This window comes from Haliotis rubra, unplaced genomic scaffold (assembly GCF_003918875.1).
Source record: "Haliotis rubra isolate DU_JTF1 unplaced genomic scaffold, ASM391887v1 Scf22, whole genome shotgun sequence".
NCBI lineage: Eukaryota > Metazoa > Mollusca > Gastropoda > Lepetellida > Haliotidae > Haliotis > Haliotis rubra.
This window is the reverse complement of record NW_025766225.1, coordinates 356,465-380,024: the sequence shown is the minus strand read 5'-3', so window position 1 is coordinate 380,024 and position 23,560 is coordinate 356,465. Positions and strand designations below refer to the sequence as shown.

At 41.2% G+C, this 23,560-nt stretch overlaps 1 protein-coding gene across 1 annotated transcript; it reads left to right on the top strand.

Moving 5' to 3' along the window:
- Positions 1-362: 362 nt before the first annotated feature.
- LOC124277225 (haloacid dehalogenase-like hydrolase domain-containing protein 2) lies at positions 363-7,531 on the top strand. Its single transcript, XM_046712876.1, has 7 exons — positions 363-498; positions 1,074-1,282; positions 4,392-4,476; positions 5,970-6,052; positions 6,584-6,717; positions 6,961-7,024; positions 7,298-7,531. The coding sequence occupies exons 1-7, from the start codon at positions 401-403 to the stop codon at positions 7,408-7,410; spliced, it is 786 nt and encodes a 261-aa protein (XP_046568832.1). The 5' UTR covers positions 363-400; the 3' UTR covers positions 7,411-7,531.
- The last annotated feature ends 16,029 nt before the right edge of the window (positions 7,532-23,560 follow it).

The following is a 23,560-nucleotide window of genomic DNA, read 5'->3' as shown; positions in this document are numbered from 1 at the left end:
CCTGGTGTAACTGATACCTATACCAACCCACCTATTTATCTTTATATTGAATATTCGGATGTGAAAATCCCACTGGATCTCGTAAAACTGATCTTTATCCTCTGTTGGTATTTTTTTTTTTTTTTTTGGGGGTGGGGTGGGGGTAGAAAACAGTTTGGCACCTTTCTTGACAACTTCTGTCATTCTCGAAAGGGTTTTCTCCCATGACTGGGCTCATGTCTGCATATATTTTACTTGCGGCGCGTACCAACACATTCAGTTTACAGGATTTTGTAAGCTCCACTACAGCGCATTACACATTCATAGTCATATACCTAGTGTGGTATCGCTGTGTGGATATTTGACTTGCAGCGCCTAAAAGCCGGGTTGGACATGCTGCGTTTTTAAAAAGCCGTTCAGAATGACAACAAGTGGAGCGAAATGTGTGCTCATCGATCTAAGTGGAACACTGCACATAGAGGATGAGGAAGTACCAGGGTCTGTGGATGCGTTAGAAAGGTTGGCGTGAAATCTAACCATAACCCCTAACCCTAAGGATCGTAAAGGGTGCCTAACCCTAAGGATCGTTAAGAGGGTGCCTAACCCTAGACCCTAACCCTGAGGACCCTAAAGGGTGTCATACCCTAAGGATCGTAAAGGGAGCAGCGAGGGCTCCACCATTATAATGTACTGAAGAAATTACAAGGCAATACAGATCAAGATGATCAAGTTGATAGGTAGTGGTAATGTTAAAAGTTATAAAACCCAACCAAACAGATTTGTTGATGTTGATTAAAGCCAGATATACATTATAACTTTATCATTAAGATAATAACATTTAGTTGTAGATAAGATAGAATTAAAGTACATGTATTTTATTTTTCAAAGATATATGCTTTGAAAATAATGCCATTGTTTTAGCTTTCAACATTTTCAACACCTGTGCTGTTTCATCGAAATGGCCATCAACTGAGACCAGTGTCACATTACGCTTCCACAATCAGTACTCTGAAATTACTAGCTATAGAATACTGTTCAAAACAGTAATATTTCCTGCTTGTAAAACAGAATATTAAGTGATATTGTGCCTGTAGGTTGAGGGCCAGTGACCTGAAAGTCCGCTTTGTGACCAACACCACCAAGGAGAGTAAGCGTGTTCTGGTCCAGCGCCTGAATCAGATCGGGTTCAACGTGGCGCCAGCTGATGTGTTTACATCTTTGACTGCAGCTCACGATGTTGTGAGGGAGAAGAAACTGCGACCCATGTTGCTGTTGGATGACCGTGCGATGGAGGACTTTGATGGTGGGTGTGAAGTTGACCAAGTGATCGATCACGATTGGCAGTTTGCAGATCACCTGTTTGATCAAATTTGTGTGATTGGATCAAGTTTGATTTTTCTTTGAATAGGTTCCATGAAGTTCAATGTATGTAGAGCCAACATAAGCAAATGTAGGAGACGTCTTGTAATTCAGGTATTAAGGACAGTACTTTTTGTGGAGAAACTAGGACATTTTCAGGATTTGTTTGACTGGATGTTCATCTGTGTTATAATGAACCTGCCTACTTGGGGCAGTGAAATAGCTCAGTGGTTAATGTGTTCGCTTGTCACACCGAAGACCCAGGTTCGGTTCCACATGTGGGTTCAGTTTGTGAAGCTCATTTCTGGTGTCCCCACTGTGATATTACTGGAATATTGCTAAAAGCATCATGAAACTAAACTCACTCATTAAATGGATTAAACAAGGATTGGTTGATTTCAATCAGTATACATGTATTGTGTTTGAGTGGGGTATCCATTCTAAGCTGTGCCATTGATTCTCATTGGGTTGGCACTAAAATACTGGCCTGTCCACACTAGACATGCACACACATACAAAGTGATGACTAAGTGCAATAATCTTAAAACCAAAGTTAAACCCCATTTCAGTTGACTTTTGTATATTTTTGTATTTAGAAAGAATCAACAGGACATTTATGAGAGTAAACAGTCAGTGTCCTCGTTTCTCCTACCATGTACTGGCAAACAAGGATAAGTTGAGCACCGACCTGACAATTGACCCATATTAGCATGTATGAGTGCCTCCCACTGGCGCTTGCCATTGTGAGCAAAGGGGCCCCATGTTGCCCGTGATCAAGTGTAGTGCGATGGTTGAAGCGTGTGGCCTGTCTCAGCAAACTCCGAATGCAGGTACGCATAGAATCAATTTTATCGTCATGCACTGCACTTGCACTAGCCTACATCTGCTCTACCTTTCACAAACCAAATGGGTTTGCTAATTGCCGTGCACCGCCTACTTCTCGTAAACATATTCTCTGCACCGGTCCAACTTATCCTTGTTTGCCAGTAGCTACCCATGAAGATCCTGGTTAGAATTGGCCTTCAGTAACCCATGCTTGTTGTAAGAGGCGACTGACGAGATCGGGTGGTCAGGCACGCTGACTTGATTGAGATATGTCATCGTATCCCAATTGCGTAGATTGATGCTCATGCTGTTGATCACTGGATTGTCTGGTCCAGACTTGATTATTTACAGACCGCCGCCATATAGCTGGAATATTGCTGACTGTGACGTTAACCAACCAACCAACCAACCAACCTACCATGTAGCCAGCAGAGCACCTCTGCTATTTGGCAGAGATACTAGGTCTTACACAGATTAGGTCTCTCACAGTCCAGTTGATATATCGTATGTGTTTTTTAAGTGTTTCATTTTGGCCACACATCTAATAAACATCTGTGATAGATTGGTTTATTTACACTAAGAAAATATCCCAAAACATGTAATACTATTATTTGTTAGGCGTTAGAGAAAACGAATATGGTATTTGGACCAAATATGTAAAAGGTATACTTGATAAATGTGGATTATCTTATATATTTCATAACCCCGTAAACGTTTCATGCCAATGGTTATCTTCTCAGGTGGAATCAATCCTAAAAGATCAATTTTACCAAAGTTGGAAAGTTGAGATAGAAAATAGCCCTAAAGGTTTCTACTACAAATACATTAAAAATCTCCCGATTTTAGAAAATTATCTCCTCCTGCCGGCTTATGTATATTTACCAATTTTAAAATACAGAACCTGTAACCATAACCTTCCTGTTGAAGTTGGCCGTTGGCATGGCATTGATCGTGAAAACAGAACCTGCAATCTCTGTTAATCGCCTGCTGTAGCAGATGAATTTCATTATTTATTTAAACGTGAAGCTTTTACTGAACAAAGAAAGAAATACACTCCCATTCAATACTTCTCTTTCCCTAATCTAATAACTTATAAAAACATATTCCTGAAGCAAAACCTTGCACAATCAAAATATTTAGCAAAATACCTAAACCTAGTTGATACAAGTGTGAAAAAGACTAAAATGAGTATATTGTAAACTGTAACTATGCTGTATTTATATTGTAAAACTTTCTGCCATCTTGCCTGTATGTATATGTATTGTAAATGTTTAAAGTGTTTCTCTTGTACCACCAAGAGTGGTTCTTTTGAGAATAGAGGAGTTTTGAGTTGAGTTGAGTTGAGTTTACATACGGCTCCACATGCTCCACAGTTGTGAAGGACTTACCTTCTTTGTTTCATAAGAGAGAACATTAGCATGATGAAAGACACACGTTATCCACCCCTGAAAGTATTCTTGAAAGTACTCTAAATGAATATCTTTTCTGTTTGATTCTGTAAGGGAGTGAGTGAGTTTAGTTTTACACCGCACTCAGCAATATTCCAGCTATATGGCGTCGGGCTGTAAACAATCGAGTCTGGACCAGACAATCCAGTAGTGGTGGTCCAACTGATTGAAATAATCGAAGATTGGTTGCAATGACTATACGACCAAGCAATCGATGACTTTTTGTCATAATCGTACACAAACAATTTTGGAACACTTGTTTGCATTAACAATAACTATCACAAGGTTAGTTTTGTTTGTTACGATTCATAAGCACTACAAGCTCGTTCCAAGTCATAATTAAAATTTATCTTGAAAACTCCAGGAAATTTATGTTCCTAATATACTAGTCATCATTTAAAGACATGAAATTTGCAAAAAAAAAAACCGAAAGAACTACATGGATTTTTTTCTTTATGTTTTGTGCATTAACAAACATAACCAAGACAATTTGATAAATAACGCTAACCAACTATTTTCGATGATTGATTGGTTGTAATGAACCAATCATCAATTATAAGATTTTAACCATTTCCCAACACTACAATCCAGTGATCAACAGCATGAGCATCGATCTGCGCAATTGGGAACCGATGAGATGTGGCAACCAAGTCAGCGAGCCTGACCACCTGATCCCGTTAGTCGCCTCTTACGACAAGCATGGGTTACTGTTTGATTCTGTAACCTTGGTACCATTGATATGAAAACATGGCTGATGGTTAATGTGTTGTTTTGTTTCAGACATAGCTACTGAAGATCCAAATGCGGTCGTGGTTGGTCTAGCACCGGACAAGTTTAACTACAGAGTTCTCAACTCTGCCTTCAGGTAGTCTGTCATTACCTTCAAGGTCAATCATAAGGGTTCAGTTTGAAACCGTGTCACATGGTAGCATATTCTGGTTGGATTTACCCATTTTTATCCCCACAGCATGTTATAGGGGGGGATATAGTCGTCGCCTCGTCTGTCCGTCCGTCCGTAATCATTTTGTTTCCGAAGCATAACTCAAAGACCGTTCTATATTTTTGAAAAAAACTTGGTAGATATATCAAACAGAACCTTAAGTGGTGCCTTTTGCTATTTGCAGATTTTGGCTTTTTTATTTTCCCCGGTTTCGATGGAAACGATCTGGACTTAGTCTCAAAACGGAGGGGCGGGTTTCGTTTCCGAGCACAACTCAAGAACCGTTAAATATTTTTCAACAAAACTTGGTAGATATATCAAACAGAATCTTAAGTGGTGCCTTTTGCTATTTCCAGATTTTTGGCATTTTTATTTTTCCCGGTTTCCATGGAAACAAATCGAACTTAGTCCCAAAAGGGAGGGGTAGGTTTCGTTTCCGGAGCACAACTCAAAAACTTCTTAATATTTTTCAGCAAAACTTGGCAAATATGTCAGGCAGATCCCAAAGTGGTGCCTTTTGCTATTTACAGATTTTTGTCTTTTTTATTTTTCTAGGTTTCCATGGAAACGATTTAGACTTAGTCTCAAAAGGGAGGGGTGGGTTTCGTTTAAAAAACTTCTTAATATCTTTCAGTAAAACTTGGCAGCTATGTGAGGCAGATCTTGAAGTGGTGCCTTTTGCTATTTGCAGATTTTTGTCATTTATGTTTTTCATCATTTCCATGGAAACGATCTGCACTTAGTGTAAAATCAATCTGGACTTTAAGTAACTGTCAGATGATTGGTCTTTCAAAGATGTGGGGGCCGGGGGGATATGTCATCTTCTGATGACTCTTGTACAAATTTAAGCATGCTACAAAATTGGATGTCCAATGAACTCAAAGCCTTCAAATGTAAGAAAAGTCCTGAGTTGAAAAGTAGGGTTCCAAGAATATTGTAAAGAAACACAATTGCAGTACTAAGCATCATGTGACATAAGACTTCAGTTGTTCAGAGGCCACTAGTTAAAAGCAGATGAATAAAATACATCTACACGTGCTGGCTCTAGAAGGTTGTGAGGTATGGAAAATAATGTAAAATTGTATCAGATTTTTTTAATTGGACCACTCCTTTGTGAACATACATGTAAATTTTCTGTGTTCCAGTGGAAACACTGCATTTTCTTTAGTCTGTTTAAATTTTTTTTATGATTATTACATTCAGCATTTCATGTTGAATAGGGGTGGTAGGGTAGCTTAGTTGTCACGCCGAAGACCGGGGTTCGATTCCCCACATGGGTACAATGTGTGAAGCCCATTTCTGGTGTCCCCCGGCCGTGACATTGCTGGAATATTGCTAAAAGCGACAAAAACCAAACTCACTCTCATACTGAATAAATCTTAAACATAGATTCAGCCAGATAAATGTGTGTGTTTCAGGTTGTTGTTAAATGGCTGTCTCCTGATTGCAATTCACAAAGGAAGATACTACAGGAGGAAGGATGGGCTGGCTCTGGGACCAGGTGGGTCAACAATGGGAATCTTTCATGTACCAACACGGTTATTGAGCAGGTTAGGCGTCTGACTTTGTGTGCTGGGGATTAGGTGCCCGACTCTGAGGGTGTGGGTTCGAATCCCGAATGGGACTCAACCAAACAAAAGAACTAGAATCTGTACTTTACTGAGAAAGTGTAATCCAAAATATAACATATGTTACTTTTGACCACTTTCTAACTGGCATTGTGTATTCAAGGAAGTGTCTTGCTCTTATTGTTATTGTACTTACCAACCACTAAGATGCCAATTAATCAGATCAACAATAATACCTCCATTCCATGTGAGTTATGTAGAGACGGCATGAACAAACACTGTAGATATTTAATGGTGGACATGTATTGCAGTAGAAGATGGAGGATGCTCGATATCCTCTGTCTCACCTGGACAGGTCGTTCTATGTTTTCCACAGAAGTCATTCAGGTAACTGAGGGGAAGTCAGCTGGCTATCTGTAGCAGCTCATGGTGACCTTGACCTATTGTGATGGTTTCTCCATCAGGTCCTTTCGTATCCGGTCTGGAGTATTCAACAGGAGCAAAGGCAGAGGTGGTCGGCAAGCCAGAAACACGCTTCTTCCTGTCCGCCATCAGGGACATGGGTTGTGAGCCTGGCCAGTGTGTCATGATTGGCGATGTAAGTATACTGAGTGTGGTTTAGTGGGTGAGTGATGATGTAAGTATACCCAGAGTGAGTGAGTGTGAGACATGGATTGTAACCTGGGCTAGTGTATCATGATTGGTAATGTAAGTGTACCCAGAGTGAGTGAGTGAGTGAGTAAGCTATCAGACATGGATTGTGCACTGGGCCATTGCATCATGATTACTTACCATTATTTTATTATCATTCCTAAAATGCCATGTTTGTTTCTGTGTTCAGGATGTTCGGGATGATGTTGGAGGGTCACAGACTGCTGGCATGACCGGAATACTCGTGAAGACAGGTGGGTGTCGACATTGTCTTGTGAAGATACTAGAATCTCTTCATGTTAATTAGAAATGATGCTGTCCTCATTCTTTGGACCATATCCCATGTGAAGATGCAAGGTTAGACTCATGTCGTAAGAAGCGAAGGATTGGCTGGCCAGGCTGAATGCTTTGTTGATTAATGGAAAAAATATAGAAGTCATATCTTAAATACTGATTTAAGTTTTTCATCTCTTCTTGCAGCATAAAAAAGAAACATATGTTTTTTTCTAGCTTATCAATTATTTCAGGGAAGTACCAAGATGGAGACGAAACGAAGATCACCCCACCACCTAGCCATGTAGCACCTGACTTCTCCCACGCTGTCGATATCATCTTGGGAAGCCAGCAGCAGTGTAGCTGATGATATCAGTATGGATACAGTGTAGTCTATTATTATGTCAATATAGCTACAGTGTAGCTGATGATATCAGTATGGATACAGTGTAGTCTATTATTATATCAATATATCTACAGTGTAGCTGATGATATCAGTATGGATACAGTGTAGTCTATTATTATATCAATATACCTACAGTGTAGCTGATGATATCAGTATGGATACAGTGTTATATACCTACAGTGTAGCTGATGATATCAGTATGGATACAGTGTTATATACCTACAGTGTAGCTGATGATATCAGTATGGATACAGTGTAGTCTATTATTATATCAATATACCTACAGTGTAGCTGATGATATCAGATCTGCAACAGTGATACTGATGATATCAGTACAGCTACAGTGTCACTGATTTAAGACCTACAACAGTGTAGCTGATATCAGAATGATTTCAGGGTAGTTGATGATATCAGTACAGCTACAGTGTAGCTTTTTATCACATCAATATCACTACAGTATAGCTGAATATATTAGTATAACTGCAGTGTAGCCGATTATATTGTTACAGCTTCAGTGTCACTGTTATAAAACCTACAACAGTGTAGCTGATATCAGAAGTGTTACTGATGATATCAATACAGCTACAGTGTAGCTTTGTATCACATCAATATCACTACAGTGTAGCCGATTATATTGTTACAGCTACAGTGTCACTGATATAAAACCTACAACAGTGTAGCTGATATCAGAAGTGTTACTGATGATATCAGTACAGCTACAGTGTAGCTTTGTATCACATCAATATCACTACAGTGTAGCCGATTATATTGTTACAGCTACAGTGTCACTGTTATAAAACCTACAACAGTGTAGCTGATATCAGAAGTGTTACAGTGAAGATGATATCAGACCTGCTACAGTGTATCTTATGACTACAGTGTAGCCAATGATATCAGTATGGCTACAGTGTAGCTGATGATGATGATAATGTTATGCAATTGTGGTTTTGGAAAAGTTTGGTTTTAACAGCCTGTACAAGATGTTGATGTGTATGTATAAATGCTTTTCTTCAGAGGCTAAATTATTTATTTTGCAATTATGGACATGTTTCCAGATTGTGAATGCTCATTCCATGATATAGTCATTGAGAGTCGGTGATATGCAAAATAACAGGATGTACATACTACTGAAACTTTATTACTATAAAGTTGAACATGAATAAACAAATAATGTATAAACATGTTTGGTGCGAAATGACAACCATGGCCGGGGGAGTTCTTAGAATAATCATTTATTCTTTGATGATAATTCTGAAATAATCAGAAAAGACAGTAAACACTCTGATGAGATAATAAATTCACAGATACAACTCTCAGGTTCATTTACTCTGGACCAGGCCCACTTATAACAATATGCATGATCTCTGCACTGTAATTGTCAACAAAACTACAGTGCTTCATAAAATACAAATACAGTGAGACCTCGGATATCCGGACACATTCGTTTTTACGTAAATCGTCCGGATAATTGAATATCCGAGGTCTCACTGTATATCTGGATTTTTGGTTTTCATTCACCTCAAGGAAAATCCAAACCATTTATGATCATCAAGCGTCATTGTACATGTATAGACATTCAAAAACAGCATCACAACATAACAATCATACCTTTACAATTATTCAGTTTTGAAAAAGTCTTTCATTGAGGACTGCTTACACTGGGTGCCGCTCCTTTGCAACACGACGGACAACATTTTGTCCAGGTTTTCACTGTCGCCATTGTTCTCAAAGTAGCTGAGTAGGCCTTCGTAATATTTATTTGCGTCAGCAAACGAGCAGGGTAGTGGGACTGCCTGATTCTCCGTATCACCGCCACTTTCTTCTTCGGGATCTTCTTTATGGGTGACCATGTCGATGATTGAAGCAACTTTTCCCCGATTTCTCTTGCCTTTTCTGTCTGCATTTGATCATTTACCGGCACATTTCGACTTGCAACATCACTGAGCCACAGATAAACAGCTTCTTCGAGTTTCTGATGTTTGGCATTTCTTGATCGGGACAGGTCCGAAGAATTGTCTGGTGTGCCGAGCCATTTATCTTTTTGCTTGATTATGTCGACGATCGTTGACTTTCCAATCACATGTCCAAATACTGGTCCAAAATGTTTGCTTATGTTATCTAAGCTTACTTTCGGATTTTGTTCTTTGTACAAACATATCTCTTTCTTTTCCTTGGCTGTCACTGCGTAGAGCGTTTGCATTTAGTAGGTTGACTAGCCATTTGTGATCAATTGAAAAACCAACTGACTTGAATATCGACACACTGCACTTTTATTGCTTTGACTGAATAAACAACTTAACAGTTAGAACTCAATGGTTAACTCAGTGTCAGCTAGGCCTTCTAATCACCACCAATACCTTGATCCGGATTAGCAGACGATGTCTCATGTCAAAACACTTGGGACTCTCGCGCTTCCCTTCACACGGTTAGCGGTGGATCAAAGCTTCGTGCGGATAGGTGAGTCAGTTTTGTGTTGATTTAGCCGGTTTGTTTGTAAAATGTACCGTCTGGAAAAGGAAACCGAATATCCGTTATAGACAGTCACTTTTATAACGTAAGAGATTGTTTTTTTCTAAAAATTGACCGGAAGGTGAGGTTTCCGGAAATCTGGGGTCCGGGTATCCGAGGTCTCACTGTAACTACAGGCAAATATATTCCACAGACTTAAAATATTCCTTAAGTTACATTTCTCTCAGATGAGGCTACAATCTCTAATGCCAGATGTGAAACTAAGTTCATGAATGTAAACATCACAGTTTAAGGACCTTGCTGCCTAGCAAATGACTCTATTACAACAAAAGGGGGTGATAGGTAGTTACATGTCACAACCCCACACAATATCGTGAAATACATGACTCAAACTCTGCTCAAATTCATGAAAGTTCGGTAATAAAAACAAACACCAAATATTTCAACTTGAAATGAACGTTGCATAGCAAAATCTCACAAAATGTGGCAGATAATATAAAACACCCCTACAAATATATAATGGACTCTTTTAAGAAAATTACTATTTTTCCTTATCCTGACTCATGCTCTTTTGCTTGTCTTCTTCTTCTTGCGAACATAGTGGAACACTTGTATCTCCTTATTTGAAGCTCCCTTCAAAATAAAATCACTAATTGGTACTCACCACGAGTTGCTCCCCTTTGTCTCCCCTGGCGGGAAAAGGTGTCGCCACCCTCTGGCCATGTGCTTCACTCTCTCCTTCTTCGCCCAGTGAGCAGGATGTGAGAGCGCCTTGTGTCTCCTTACACACATATCCTTTGATAATCTCTTAGTTTTTACCTCTCATAGGTTACTATAGAGGTATAGCTAGTATCCTTTACTATTTGTATTGATTAATTATCGTATTTCTACTGTTTATTCACGTGTATTCGTGATTGTTCAGCTAGCTTTACGTTCATGAAAATCTGTACGATTTGTAGATTACGTTTTTCTGCCTCCGATCCACATGTAATATGCCCTAGTTGTTCTACGCCGTGTGCGTTTAATTCACGTTGCAGTTACTGCATTAATTTATCTCATTCTGCATTTAATAAATATCATCTTTGCGTCTTAAGACGTGCTGCAGATAGATCACGCAAACAAGGGCAAAACATGGCAGAGAGTCCAGATATTCCTTCCAGTCAGCTGCTAGCGATCGACCCTCTCCCGTCTGGTGTTCTGCTAGAGACCCCTGCGGCAGAGGATCTACGAAGACAGCAAGAACTTTCTCAGCCGAGATCGTTCCAGCAGCAGAGTTGGGCCTCTACGATGATCAGCCGATAATCATCCCCGACTTACGGCAGAAGAAGCGACCGGTGTCAGCGACTGTGACTTCTGCAGAGATCTCCATGCAGCCTGATGCCTCTACACCGACGTCAGACGTCATTGATGTGAACCCCATCGCAGAAAAGACGCCGACGACTTCGTCACAGATCATCCCAGAAGACATGATGCGGCAGATTATGAACATCATGGAGGACCACTACAAACTGCGCAAGCAGGGTCCGAGCCTTCGCGAAGGCTCCAACGTAGACAGCACCCCAGAGGCACCCCCAGTCAACGTAGCAGCCAAGACGATGTCACCTTCGGGAAGGAAGTCCCGCACCACCTTGACGAAGGACCTAGATGTACAGCCTTCACAAGGCCTTCAAGGCGGAGAGATCATCACCATCTTCGATTTCATCTCTAGATATGGACTCAGACCATCAGACATCACGGAAGCCTTCGAAGGTCATATCATCGATCCCCGGACCGGACGTTAAATGAAGCGCTGGCAAGGCATTCGCCGAAGGACATATGATTCCAGATCTTCATCGTCTAGAAGAACATCGAGGGACTGCCAAGAGCTTCGAAGCTATCAACATTCACCTCACAAGTCTCCGAAGAAGATCATCCCATAGACGATCTCCACTCCGTTCATCACCAGGTCGATCACCCATCAGATCTCCACATAGAGCGGCGCACAAGTCAACTAGATCGCCACAAACCTCATCAGATATACAGACAGCTACACGCAGTCCCGAAGAGCATCTACAATTTATTAATGATGATGGTTTTGAGGATGATGGAGGAATCATATTTTCTGATGCAGAGATACGGTATTGGATGGTCAATAACCTAGATCTCACATCACCATCTAAAAGTGGCAATACAGCTCAGACGTATTTGATGAAGGAAGATGATCCAGATGCAATCACTCTACCCCCGATCGACCCGACATGCAGTGCCACAGAATCTAGATGCAGCTTTCCAGAAAGCTACGAAAGTTCAGATACCACATCTACCCAACTTTCAAGCCAAGAAGTTCTCCACGCATAACATGGACTCCTTCTACAAGGCCCAGGACATCGATGAGAACTATAAGATCATCAGCGATGTAAAGAACAAGATTTACAAGATGGATGATCGCAAGTTGGCTCATATAGAAACCATGACGACGTGATGTTCTTTGGGTTAAATAGATCTAGGACGATCAATGAGACTCTTATTACTAGATTCGGGATTCCACGACGGAAGATGATAGAATGATTTATTCTGCCTTACTTATGCAAAAGAAAGATCAGCAGTTTTAACGGATCATCTTACATCTGTTTCAGCAGCACTGACCTTAGCTTCGTCGTCAAGGCCTCCTCGCCTCCTGTAATTGGGGAGAACTTTACAGCCCCACTTTATACAGCCCGTGGTCGACAACATCCATCTTTGACGGAGAAATCGACAAGGTCGCCAAGGAAGTCTCTAAGGATTCCAGGGAAGTCCTTATGATTAGATCGATGGACACACTAGCCAGCGCCATTCGTCAGACTTCACAAAGATACTCAGGCAGATCTAAGTTCACGGGCCTACAAAGAGCAAGAGACAGGAAGATAGCCAGCTCTAGAGGTAAAGATTCTTTTCACGCCCATATGGCAACTATAGAGGAGGATCAGGAAGAGGCAGGACACCCAGAGGTTCCCGCAATTATAGACGCTGAAACACAGGTTCGGAACGACTGGAGTCTTCCACCCCCAGCCGTTCCAGTACAACCAGCTCAAGTGGGTGGACGCCTCCAACTACACTGGGAAAACTGGGGAATACTGCAAGATCCTTACGTCTCCAACATTATTCAACACGGATTTCGTATCCCTCTACAGGACAAGCCTCCGCTGACAATCAAACCCCCCAAGTTCGATTTACAAGCGCAACAACTACCAAAGATAAAAGAGGCTGTCTCATCACTCCTATCCAAACAGGCCATAGAAGTAATAGACCAAGCAAACGTCGAACCAGGTTTCTACTCCCCAGTTTTCCTAGTTCCCAAGAAAAACTCCACGGAGAAATACAGACTCATCTACAACATGAGCTTTTTCAACAAGAACTATCTACGCAAACCACCGGGTTTCGCAGATGATACATTTACCTCAGTTACGCCAGATGATTCGGTCCTATGGACTACATGGGCAGCATAGATCTACAGGATGCCTACTTGCACATCCCCATTCATCCCGATTCCAGGAAATACCTACGATTTACTCTAGAAGGGCTACATTACCAGTGGAAAGTACTCCCATTCGGAATATCATCAGCCCCCTGGCTATTCACGAGGATAACGAAACCGATTATCAAATTTCTACATCGTCCAAGGGCTACGCGAGTCGCGTTTTTACCTCGACGACGGGATACAAGTAGATCAAGATCCACCTGCGTCTCAAACTACAGTTAAATTACATCATAAAGCTACTAACACAACTAGGTTGGTTAGTAAACTTACATAAGTCGGACCTAGTACCATCGCATAAGACCTACAGTTCCTAGGTATTCGATTCATCACAAATTGCAACCGTATTATGGTACCAGAAGACCGTTGGCTCAAGATACAACAGACCATTCCACCAGCTCTACTCTCTCCGTTACCACTGCGACAATGGCAGAGCCTACTAGGTCTTCTCACATCAGCCCAAGACATGACTGTCACAGGCAGATTACAGTTACGTCCCCTACAGGTCTCATCATCGCACATCTCAAGCGATGTACAACCATTCAGTCTACCGAAACATCTCAGACCACATCTACTATGGTGGACCAAGAAATCGAATGTCTGCGAAGGGATTTGTTTAGCAGAGCAGGAATACAAAACCCATCTGTATGTAGAGCGTCACTCCAAGGTTGGGGAGCTCATCTCACCAACCACACGATATCAGGGTTATGGAATCAGCAAGAATGCAAACTCCATATAAACAGTCTAGAAATGAAAGCTGTAATCAACGCCATTCTACATTGGAGCACATTACTACAAAATGCAGCCTAATGATCCATACAGACAATTCGACAGTGGCGTTCTACATAAACAAGCAAGGCTCAACGAGATCGATGAACCTTTTGAACCTAAGCTTTCAACTGTTCGATTTAATACAAGATCTAAATCTACATGTCAGAGCAGTGCACATTCCTCGAGCCAGAAATATACTAGCAGGCGGCTCTCTCGGCCTCATCTACCATCACCGACAGAGTGGATGATCAACCGGAAATTTTTGCACAGATAATCAAGCAATTAGGAGCGCCGCTAATAGACCTATTCGCCACGCGATTCAACAATCAGCTACCGACATTCGTGTCACCAGTCCCAGACCCCCAAGCTTGGGCAACGGACGCTCTAAGTCTATCATGGGAAGGCCTCAATCGCACAGCGTTTCGCAGCCAGCAATAATACCTCAAGTATTACAGAAAATCAGACAAACACAGAGCCTACAACTCACTTTGGTCACTTCTACTGGTCGGCCAGAACGTGGTTTCCCATACTAATTCAAGAAATCGGTCAACCAACACTGGAGCTACCTGCCGCAAACCTGTTAATTCATCTTCACACCAAACAAGTGCACGGAAACCCAGCAATGTTCCAACTACACGTATGGACTGTATACAAATGTGTTTAAACAAGAGAGGATATTCTGCCAGGGCGGCAAAAGCAGTCACGCTTGCCTTACGTTACTCAACTCGTAACTTGTACGACGACAAGTGGCACAGTTTCAAAAATTATGCAACAAAGAAAGGGTTTACAGCAAGAGAGGCTTCACAACCTCAAGTGGCAGACTATTTGTGTTACCTACGCCAAAACAAACATTTAAAAGGTTCAACGATATCAACATATCTTGCAGCTTTAGCTCTGTAATCACCATGAGAACGGGTGTCAAATTGACAAGATCTCCAGATCTGGCCTTACTACGAGCTTCCGATTGGAGGACCAAAGCGGAAGTTCCACGCCCAGCTTGGGATCTGAATGTAGTGTTACAACACCTCACGAAAGTGAGGTCTATGAACCCTTGGAATCGACAAACTTTGAATTTCTCTCACAGAAAACATTGTTTCTGCTATCGCTAGCCACAGCAGCAAGAATGTCTGAAATTCACAGCTCTGGATTACGAGAGGATACAGTTTGATGACAATCATAACACAGCGCACCTCGGATTAAGATGGGATTTCATTGCAAAGAATCAACTGCCAGGTCAACCAGACAGATTATTCCACATCCCGGCGCTATCCTCTATTCTCGGATCACAAGATACACAAGACCTATCACTGTGTCCGTAAGAGCTCAAAGTTTATTTTCTGACGATCCAAAACAAGGAGAAGATTTCTCAAACGTTTATTCATCCCATTATCGCCTACGAATCAAACAGAAGTGTCAACGGACCACAATATCTATTTGGATAAGGACTGTCATTCTCCCGTGCCTACAAGGCAGCAGGCTTGGACCCACCAACAGCATCAAATCCACATGAGATCAGGGCACTGGCCTCTACCCCTCGCCTCTACACGGCTGTTCCTTGAACACGATTATGGAAGGATGCTATTGGAAATCTAACATGGTATTTGCTAATCACTACCTAAGAGACATCACTACAGAAGATGTCTCTGGCATTCACCATTTCGACCACTGGTCCTCGCTCAGCAACTGACAGTCCCTCAGAGAGGCGTTAAAATATTAGCCTCACAAGATTAATATGTATTTTATACATACTCATCTAGCTTATAACTCTAAGGAGTTTTAGGGCTATGTATATATGTTCAGCTTAAGTATTCTACCTTAAGCATATACTTGGATATAGTCAATTTCAGTGCCTCTATCAGAGTCACCTATATATATATATATATAATTTATATGTATTGTTCAATATATTCATAATGTAATTCCCCTTTAATGGCTTTATATAACCTATGGTTTTCTTTATACAGGAAACATCCTAAATCTAAGGCTTCATGAAGTTCCCGTAGGGGATATTACAGTATATCTATACAAAATCACTAATTATAAATCCAAAGTATTCTGTTACCCACCTCCGTTCCGTAGGATGCTACAAGCAAAAGAGCATGAGTCAGGATAAGGAAAAATATGTAATTTTTAGAGTAAAATTGATATTTTATACTTATCCTGACTCATGAGGTTAGCCCTCCCATCCTCCCCACATAACACTTTGGATTTCCCTGTAAATTCAAGTGTTGGGCTCGCTAAATCAGGAGAGAGTGGAGCACATGGCCAGAGGGTGGCGACACCTTTTCCCGCCAGGGGAGACAAAGGGGAGCAACTCGTGGTGAGTACCAATTAGTGATTTTATTTTGAAGGGAGCTTCAAATAAGGAGATACAAGTGTTCCACTATGTTCGCAAGAAGAAGAAGACAAGCAAAAGAGCATGAGTCAGGATAAGTATAAAATATCAATTTTACTCTAAAAATTACATTTTCCTACAATAGCTAACTTCCTAAACAATGACAATTACTCAAATACTTCCAAATAATATCTACAAAGCATCATGATAAACATTAATCATACCTGAAGAGTGAAATCTCCCTGTTACAGTCGTTTTGACAGTTGACATCTCTTTACGCACACGCGGGCTTGTAGATACCATGATCTTTCTCAAGATAAACGGAACTTCCTGTGCGACAACCATGCGCACAAGGGTTATTTAAATTAGATATATAAAAAAAATAGTAATTATTATTTGATGAAATAAGAATGAACCCAATAAACCTGTAACCTATTCAAAACAACCCTACCCCCAGGGAGAAATGAGCTCAGTACAAATGTAACTGTATATGTAATCAAGAGTCCTTCGATTAATTGTTCTCCATTAGCACAATGCACTTTTGTATGGATCTCTTGTATTGTCCATACTGAGTCCTCAGTCCGACATTCTGCACCACTCCATTGACCCAGGATAGGTCTCGGTGACTCAGCCCAAACTCAATCTTCCTCGTGGTAGGTTGTAGTCTACAACCAGAACAACATCATCTTCTCTGAACTGTCTCGCCACAGTTCTCCACTTTATTCTCTGCATGAAAGTTGGTACATACTGTCTCTGGAATATCTTCCAGAAGTGTGAAGTCAATGTCTGAACAAACTGGAATCTTCTAGCCAGACTGCTCATCTCCTGGAACGGTCCCTGTGGAACCTCTGCGGAAACTCATCCGAACATGAAATTATTCGGCGTCAAAATTTGAAACTCGTTCGGAGCATCAGAACAAAATCAGGCTCTTGTAGATTCCCCCTTAATGTGGACTTACAGGCGTGGTAAAGATCCACCTCACTTTGTGTGACACAGCGAAATCCTGAATCCGTTTCAGATCTTCAGTGAAGAGTTTCCTGATTTCTTTCTGAGCTCCGACATGACGTCCCATTGTTTGTAATGATCGTCGCAGGCCATCCGTGATGAGCTACAAAACGCCCCAAGGCATGGAGAAAGGACTCTGTTGACAAACTTTCTACTATCTCTAGATGAATTGCTCTCATGGTAGCAGGTGTGAATAAAGCTCCTCAAGCCTTGATTCTCTTTCTCCCATACTTGAGGTAGAATGGACCAAACAAGTCTATCCCTGTGGTTGTGTATGGAGGTGAAAACAATCTTAGTCTCTCAGGTGGTAGGTCCGCCGTATTGGTAGTATGTGGTTGACGTCTCTGTCTTTGACAAAGTACACAGTCTCTGATTATTCCCTTTACTGTGTTCCTCCCTCTCACGACCCAATACTTGCGTCGACTCTCAGAGAGTGTTCACTCTGATCCTGCATGCCAGAGGTTTTCATGCGCATTCCTCAACACAAGCCTTGAGATGTAACTAGATGCAGGCAATATGATAGGATAAGTCTCAACATAGGTTAATGCCGAGCGCCCCAGTCTGCCTCCAACTCGGACTATTCCATCTTTTATAAAGGGAGATAGAAGAAATCATTTACCTGCATACAAATTAACCTCTTCAATGTGAAATAATTGTTTAATACATATACTTCAGCACCTTAGAGTAAATGTGGCTTGATTTGAATATAAATTGGAAGAACTCCTAATATAACCCTTAAAAGCTAAATATTAAAGAAAAAAAGCAAGATTACAACACAATAAAGCGTGGCACGGAATTACAAAAAAAACAACTGAATACATGTGAAATTGTCTTGTTACTTTTCTCCCCAACACTTGTTCTGATGTTGGTATCTCCTCTTTCTTGAAGTAATGTGACTGGCTTTGTTGTAAAAAACGATTGGGTTCACCGTACATCTCTGATGTCGCCGATCCTTGTAGTCCTTGACGTAAGGTTGCTTACTACCCTGCTGTGGTCTCCATGGTGACAGACCCTATACTCGGCCAGACTCAGTAATTTTCCCAGTCAGAGTTTTTCTTTCCGATAGTTCTTCAACTCCGAGAACAGACAAATTGCCTTTGACAGATAACCTTGTATTTTCGGGAGTTTGGAGGAGTCGGAGCATGTTCGTGTTTTAACCTCACACCTACATTGGTGTATTCACTCTGGGCAGTGTCAGAGTGGGACAGTTTTCAGGTTTCCAGTAGTTATCTCCCTTGGCTTTAAGAGTATCTTGACATGGGTCTGCTTGATCTATCGTTCTGAGTCAGTGTTGTAACTAACCCCCCTGGAGTGCATGTACACATGAAGACAAATGACACAAGGAGATGATGAAGTAGAAAAGCAAACTTTGCAGTGATGTATACAAACTTTATGTTAAATTTTGTTTTCATGGCAACAATGTAGGTGCAACTTATCAACAATGCGATAATATATATGATGCCAATAAATATCCCTAGTTCTGATCAAACATTACAAGGCCTTCAGATAGATTCAATGACAAGGCTCAGTCACCAAGGAAATAATAGTTATTTCGTTATTTCAACTTGAATATCTTCCAAAAATTGGTACTGTGTATAATATGTTTTCAAGAAAGTGGCAGTTATGATTGACAAAGTTTACATTATGTTTTACGAAGCACGGACCATGTCTGCTCCCGGCACGAAATACTGGGATACTGGGAAAGACTGCGTCGCCAATGTTTGCCAAAGTTCAAATATGTTCAAAACTGCAAAAAAAATAAAAAATGGAAAACAAACTATGAAATGTACATCTTCAAGATCCCTCTAACTAGTCTAAGCCATATGCAATATCTCAATGAAATATATACAGCAGTTATTGGGGAGAAGAGGATAAATGATACCCTCTGTTGAATAGTTATCTAAGTTCAAACAACCATAAAATGATAGAATTTAAAAATTCTGAAAACAAAACATGAGATGCAAACCTTTAAGATACCAATAATCATGTGGTGAAGATCAGTTCCCCAAGAACATACCCCTGTATGACTTCTCTCTTGACAAGTCTCGATACGACATGAGGCTGCGTGCGTGCACTAAGATTATTAGTACACTCGTGAGAGGTAGTAGGCCATGGTCTTATTTTTGGATGAAAACCATGTGTCACTCCACTAATAAGGGGGCGGTGGGGTAACCTAATGGTTAAAGCGTTGGCTCGTCATGCCGAAGACCCGGGTTCGAATCCCCACATGGGCACAATGTGTGAAGCCCATTTCTGGTGTCCCCCGTCCTGATGTTGCTGGAATATTGCGAAAAGCGGCTTAAAACCAAACTCAGTCAGTCCACTAATAAGATAGGACACGAATACTTGATCTGGATGTTCCGACAGCAGGTCTTCTAATAATGAAACGTTGATAGGTGGTACCGTAGGGGTAACTGGAAGGGATGTCTGAGTGGAAATTGGGGCACTGACCAGTCATGCAGCCATCTTGGATCTCCATTGTCGTAGCCCATGTCTGGTGTCTTTACACTGGAGGGACATGTGAGAATAAATGCAGTTGACACGTCTGCATCCTGCATCATTGAAATTGTTGCAAATTTCTGCACTGTCAAATAGCACCCTATCCCTTCCTTTTACATCTGCAGTTTTTCTTCTGTTTAGCCCGAGGTCATTCGGGATACCTCTACCTTTGGAACCAGCTTCGGCAGGTTGGGGGCACATTTCTGTTGTGTGAGTGACACTTTGGCACTTGTCACACGACCTAGCTCTTTTTCCGGAAGTGACGAGAGTCCAGAAATTAACGTCTCTGATTCCCCAGTTAATGGGCACTCCGTGTTCAGCATATGCAGCCACTCTAGCCGCAAAGAGTTTATGGTAATCATAGTGGGCAGTCCCACCATAATAATTTGACATGGTAATACACGTCTGTTGATGAAGATCCATTTGGTGCATTTTCACAACATCGTAAATATCAAAGCCTCCAAGAATTCATAGATTTTTAGAGAATATTGAGCTGCCATTTACGTCCACGGAACGAGGCCCCCCTAGTTCTTGATTGGGGAGTAACAGAACAGCTAGATTGACATATTTTCCTTCTTTGATTTGTCTAATGATCTGAGGGGGGAACTGTATCAATATGCGGCAAACTGTCTGAGGCCATACCTTCGACAGGATACTCCGGTCCATGGGTGGGGAATCTCCGGGGTTTGGCTGTGTTATGGACGATGCGTCTCAACTCTGGAAGTTCCCTTCTCAAGTCTGCCACGGTACTTTCCGGTTCAGCAGACGGAACTGTCGAACTGCTCATGCGCAGTGGATCTTCCCTAACTGGCAACTCGAACTCTGGTTGATGTTTTGCCACACCCTGCGAGCAGCTTCGTCCGGGGTAATGGTTTGCTGTACTGATGTGAGCTGTCTAGCCGCACGACGATCCCTTGCATAGGGATCTGCTCTTCAGAGGGAGGGTTGTATGTGTCCGATGACATCACGGTACAAGAAGGAATTCTCTTCATACAATTGCAGCATAGTTCGCCAATTCCATGACTGAGGAATTTGGAATCCCATGTTCTGCAATCTCGGTCTCAGGTCCGTTCCTGTGAGACAAGGTTCCGATTGTGTGGTTTCAGGGTCATCATGGCTGTCCTCTGGGTTCAAAGGTGGCTGGACTCTTGTTTTGATTTCTCCTGCCAGAGGCAGTGCGAGATCTTGTGCGTCCGTACGACCGTTCTGCCATGTCGTCAGTATGTTGGTGAACCAATACCAGACCAAGAAACGTGGGGATGGTTGAATGGACTGACGATACGTGGAAGATAATTCAATTGGCGTGTAACGATGATAAAACAATGGCGAAATGGAGCAAGAGGGTGCTCACATGGTGAACCTAATGTATACATGTATATAGTACTGTGACGTGTTTCCAGTGCCGGTGAGTATAAAACCCAAAAGGGGGAAATAGAGGACATAATGGAATGGACGAATTATGGAAATGAACCTAGTTGCTGCACAAACTAAAATATATAATTTACATAATTTAAAAATTCTGAAAACAAAACATGAGATGCAAACCTTTAAGATACCAATAATCATGTGGTGAAGATCAGTTCATTCTATCCAGTACTTTTTGAGGAGAAGTGGATAAACAAAAACTACAACAAAATATAATTTGGAAAGAAAAATATGGTATGCACACCTTTAGGATTCCTACCAGCAAAGTGTGAAACCTCAATGAAATCCCTTGAACGATTTTTGGGGAGAAGCAGGGCTACAGATAAGGGGCATAACGACATGTACGATGAGAAATCTAGTCATATGATGCCAAATTAAATTTCAAGCGTATCAAATACACTTGAAAATACCAATGTATGCCACAACGTTTAAACTGAGTATGTATTCTCACTTTGATCTTTACAGAAATTATATTAATTGTATTACTTCCAAGTGCATTGTTAGAATGGGAATTCCTTTTGCTTAGCAACATTCCTCTCCAACAAATTTTCTCTAATTTATGATTGTTTAAATGAATGACGTTGCTGTAAACATGACTGAACATAGACTTATTAAGTACTAGTATGTAATGCAGGTACCTCTAAGCTTCAAATCACTATTATGAAAAATGGGGTTGCAGGTTAAATGTTTGGAAATTGCAAATCCTTCGAAATTTACATTATGTAGTGACCCAAAAATATAAGTAATGCTAGTGCTCCACTACTCAAAATATGGGGAGTACGTATGGCTTGAGTAGAGAAAGTTATGTGGAGCCCTGGGAGAAGTGGATAAACAATACCCTTTTTACAGTGGTTACGTATGTATGTACTGACGGACAAGGGTGATCCAATATGCCCGCCATATACGACAGGGCCATTAAAGCAACATTTTCAGTTATGCTGAATATTGCTCCAGCTTCTTAGCAAGTTTTATATATGCCGAACTCTTAAAAATGTCTGTGCTGTCCTTTAAAACAAAAGACTGCAAAAGCCCCAGAAAATGTTTGGGGTTACTAAGATCCCATGCATAGTATGACATCACAAGTGACACGACCGCCTGTTTGATATCTTTGCTGACACTGAGCTCCATCCGCTACAACAAAGCAGCTTCCAATCTTCCCCTGTGTAGTGACAACAGTTAACCTTGGGGATTCTTTCCTCTTAGTTGAGAGGTCAGCGTTCTTCACCTGGAAAGACAAAGTGAGAACCACCTGATCAATGCAGCCAATCGTATATTTATTCAAAGAAAAAAATTCAAAGGTTTAATGCTGACAATAAAACAGGCATTCCTTTGCATTACAAGTATGAAATGGGCAATAACTTAGAATGTGTACCAGGCATTCTTGATCCTACTATTTATTTATTTCTGAAATCCATAACGTACATGAATTGAAGTTGGAATTACATCAACCTTGGAAATGGTGCTGGGCAAAGTTTTCTTGCTTTTTGGGGGGTATACTTGATTTCCTCATCAGTAGTCAGGAGCAGCTCCAGTACAGCTTCATCTGTGTCCACTGGATCATGAGGATCCTCTTCAGTCTAGTAGAGAAGAATACAATATGATTTTTGAACTAACTATAATGTAAGCTTGTATAACACAATATGGCCTATACCATCATATAGGAGCACTATAAAGCATGTAACATTACATTACGAGAATGTTGAGGGGTGGGGAGGGTTAGAGAGAGAGGTTGGTGTTGATTTATCGATTTTGGAACATAAATATTGTCACCTATAAATCATCACCCCAGACATATCTGTTGCATAGAGTTTGTCCAAACTAGTGAGGAATACTGTGAACTGGTCTACTAGTGCTCCTTTTGAAGTCCAGTTTGACTTGAGGAGAAGAAATTCTCTGACAACCTATAAATAGACAAAAGTGTGAGCATTAAAGCAAACAAATCGAGTAACAGGAATCCAGTTATACAAATATGATCATTTTGACTTGAAAGATCCGCTTGAGGATGATAAATAACAGTGTTTCCCATGACGCAAAAAACCTGCGTATTTGACTCCTTAAAACATGTCCATGACTCCCCCTCATGACACCCTCTCATGACACCAGGGAGTCATGAT

Bases quoted from the DNA above. Each gene is read 5' to 3' on its own strand.
- LOC124277225 (XM_046712876.1), top strand. From the start codon at position 401: ATGACAACAAGTGGAGCGAAATGTGTGCTCATCGATCTAAGTGGAACA. The intron at 499-1,073 runs GTTGGCGTGAAA...TTGTGCCTGTAG, and splicing joins TCTGTGGATGCGTTAGAAAG to GTTGAGGGCCAGTGACCTGA. The intron at 4,477-5,969 runs GTAGTCTGTCAT...TGTGTGTTTCAG, and splicing joins GTTCTCAACTCTGCCTTCAG to GTTGTTGTTAAATGGCTGTC.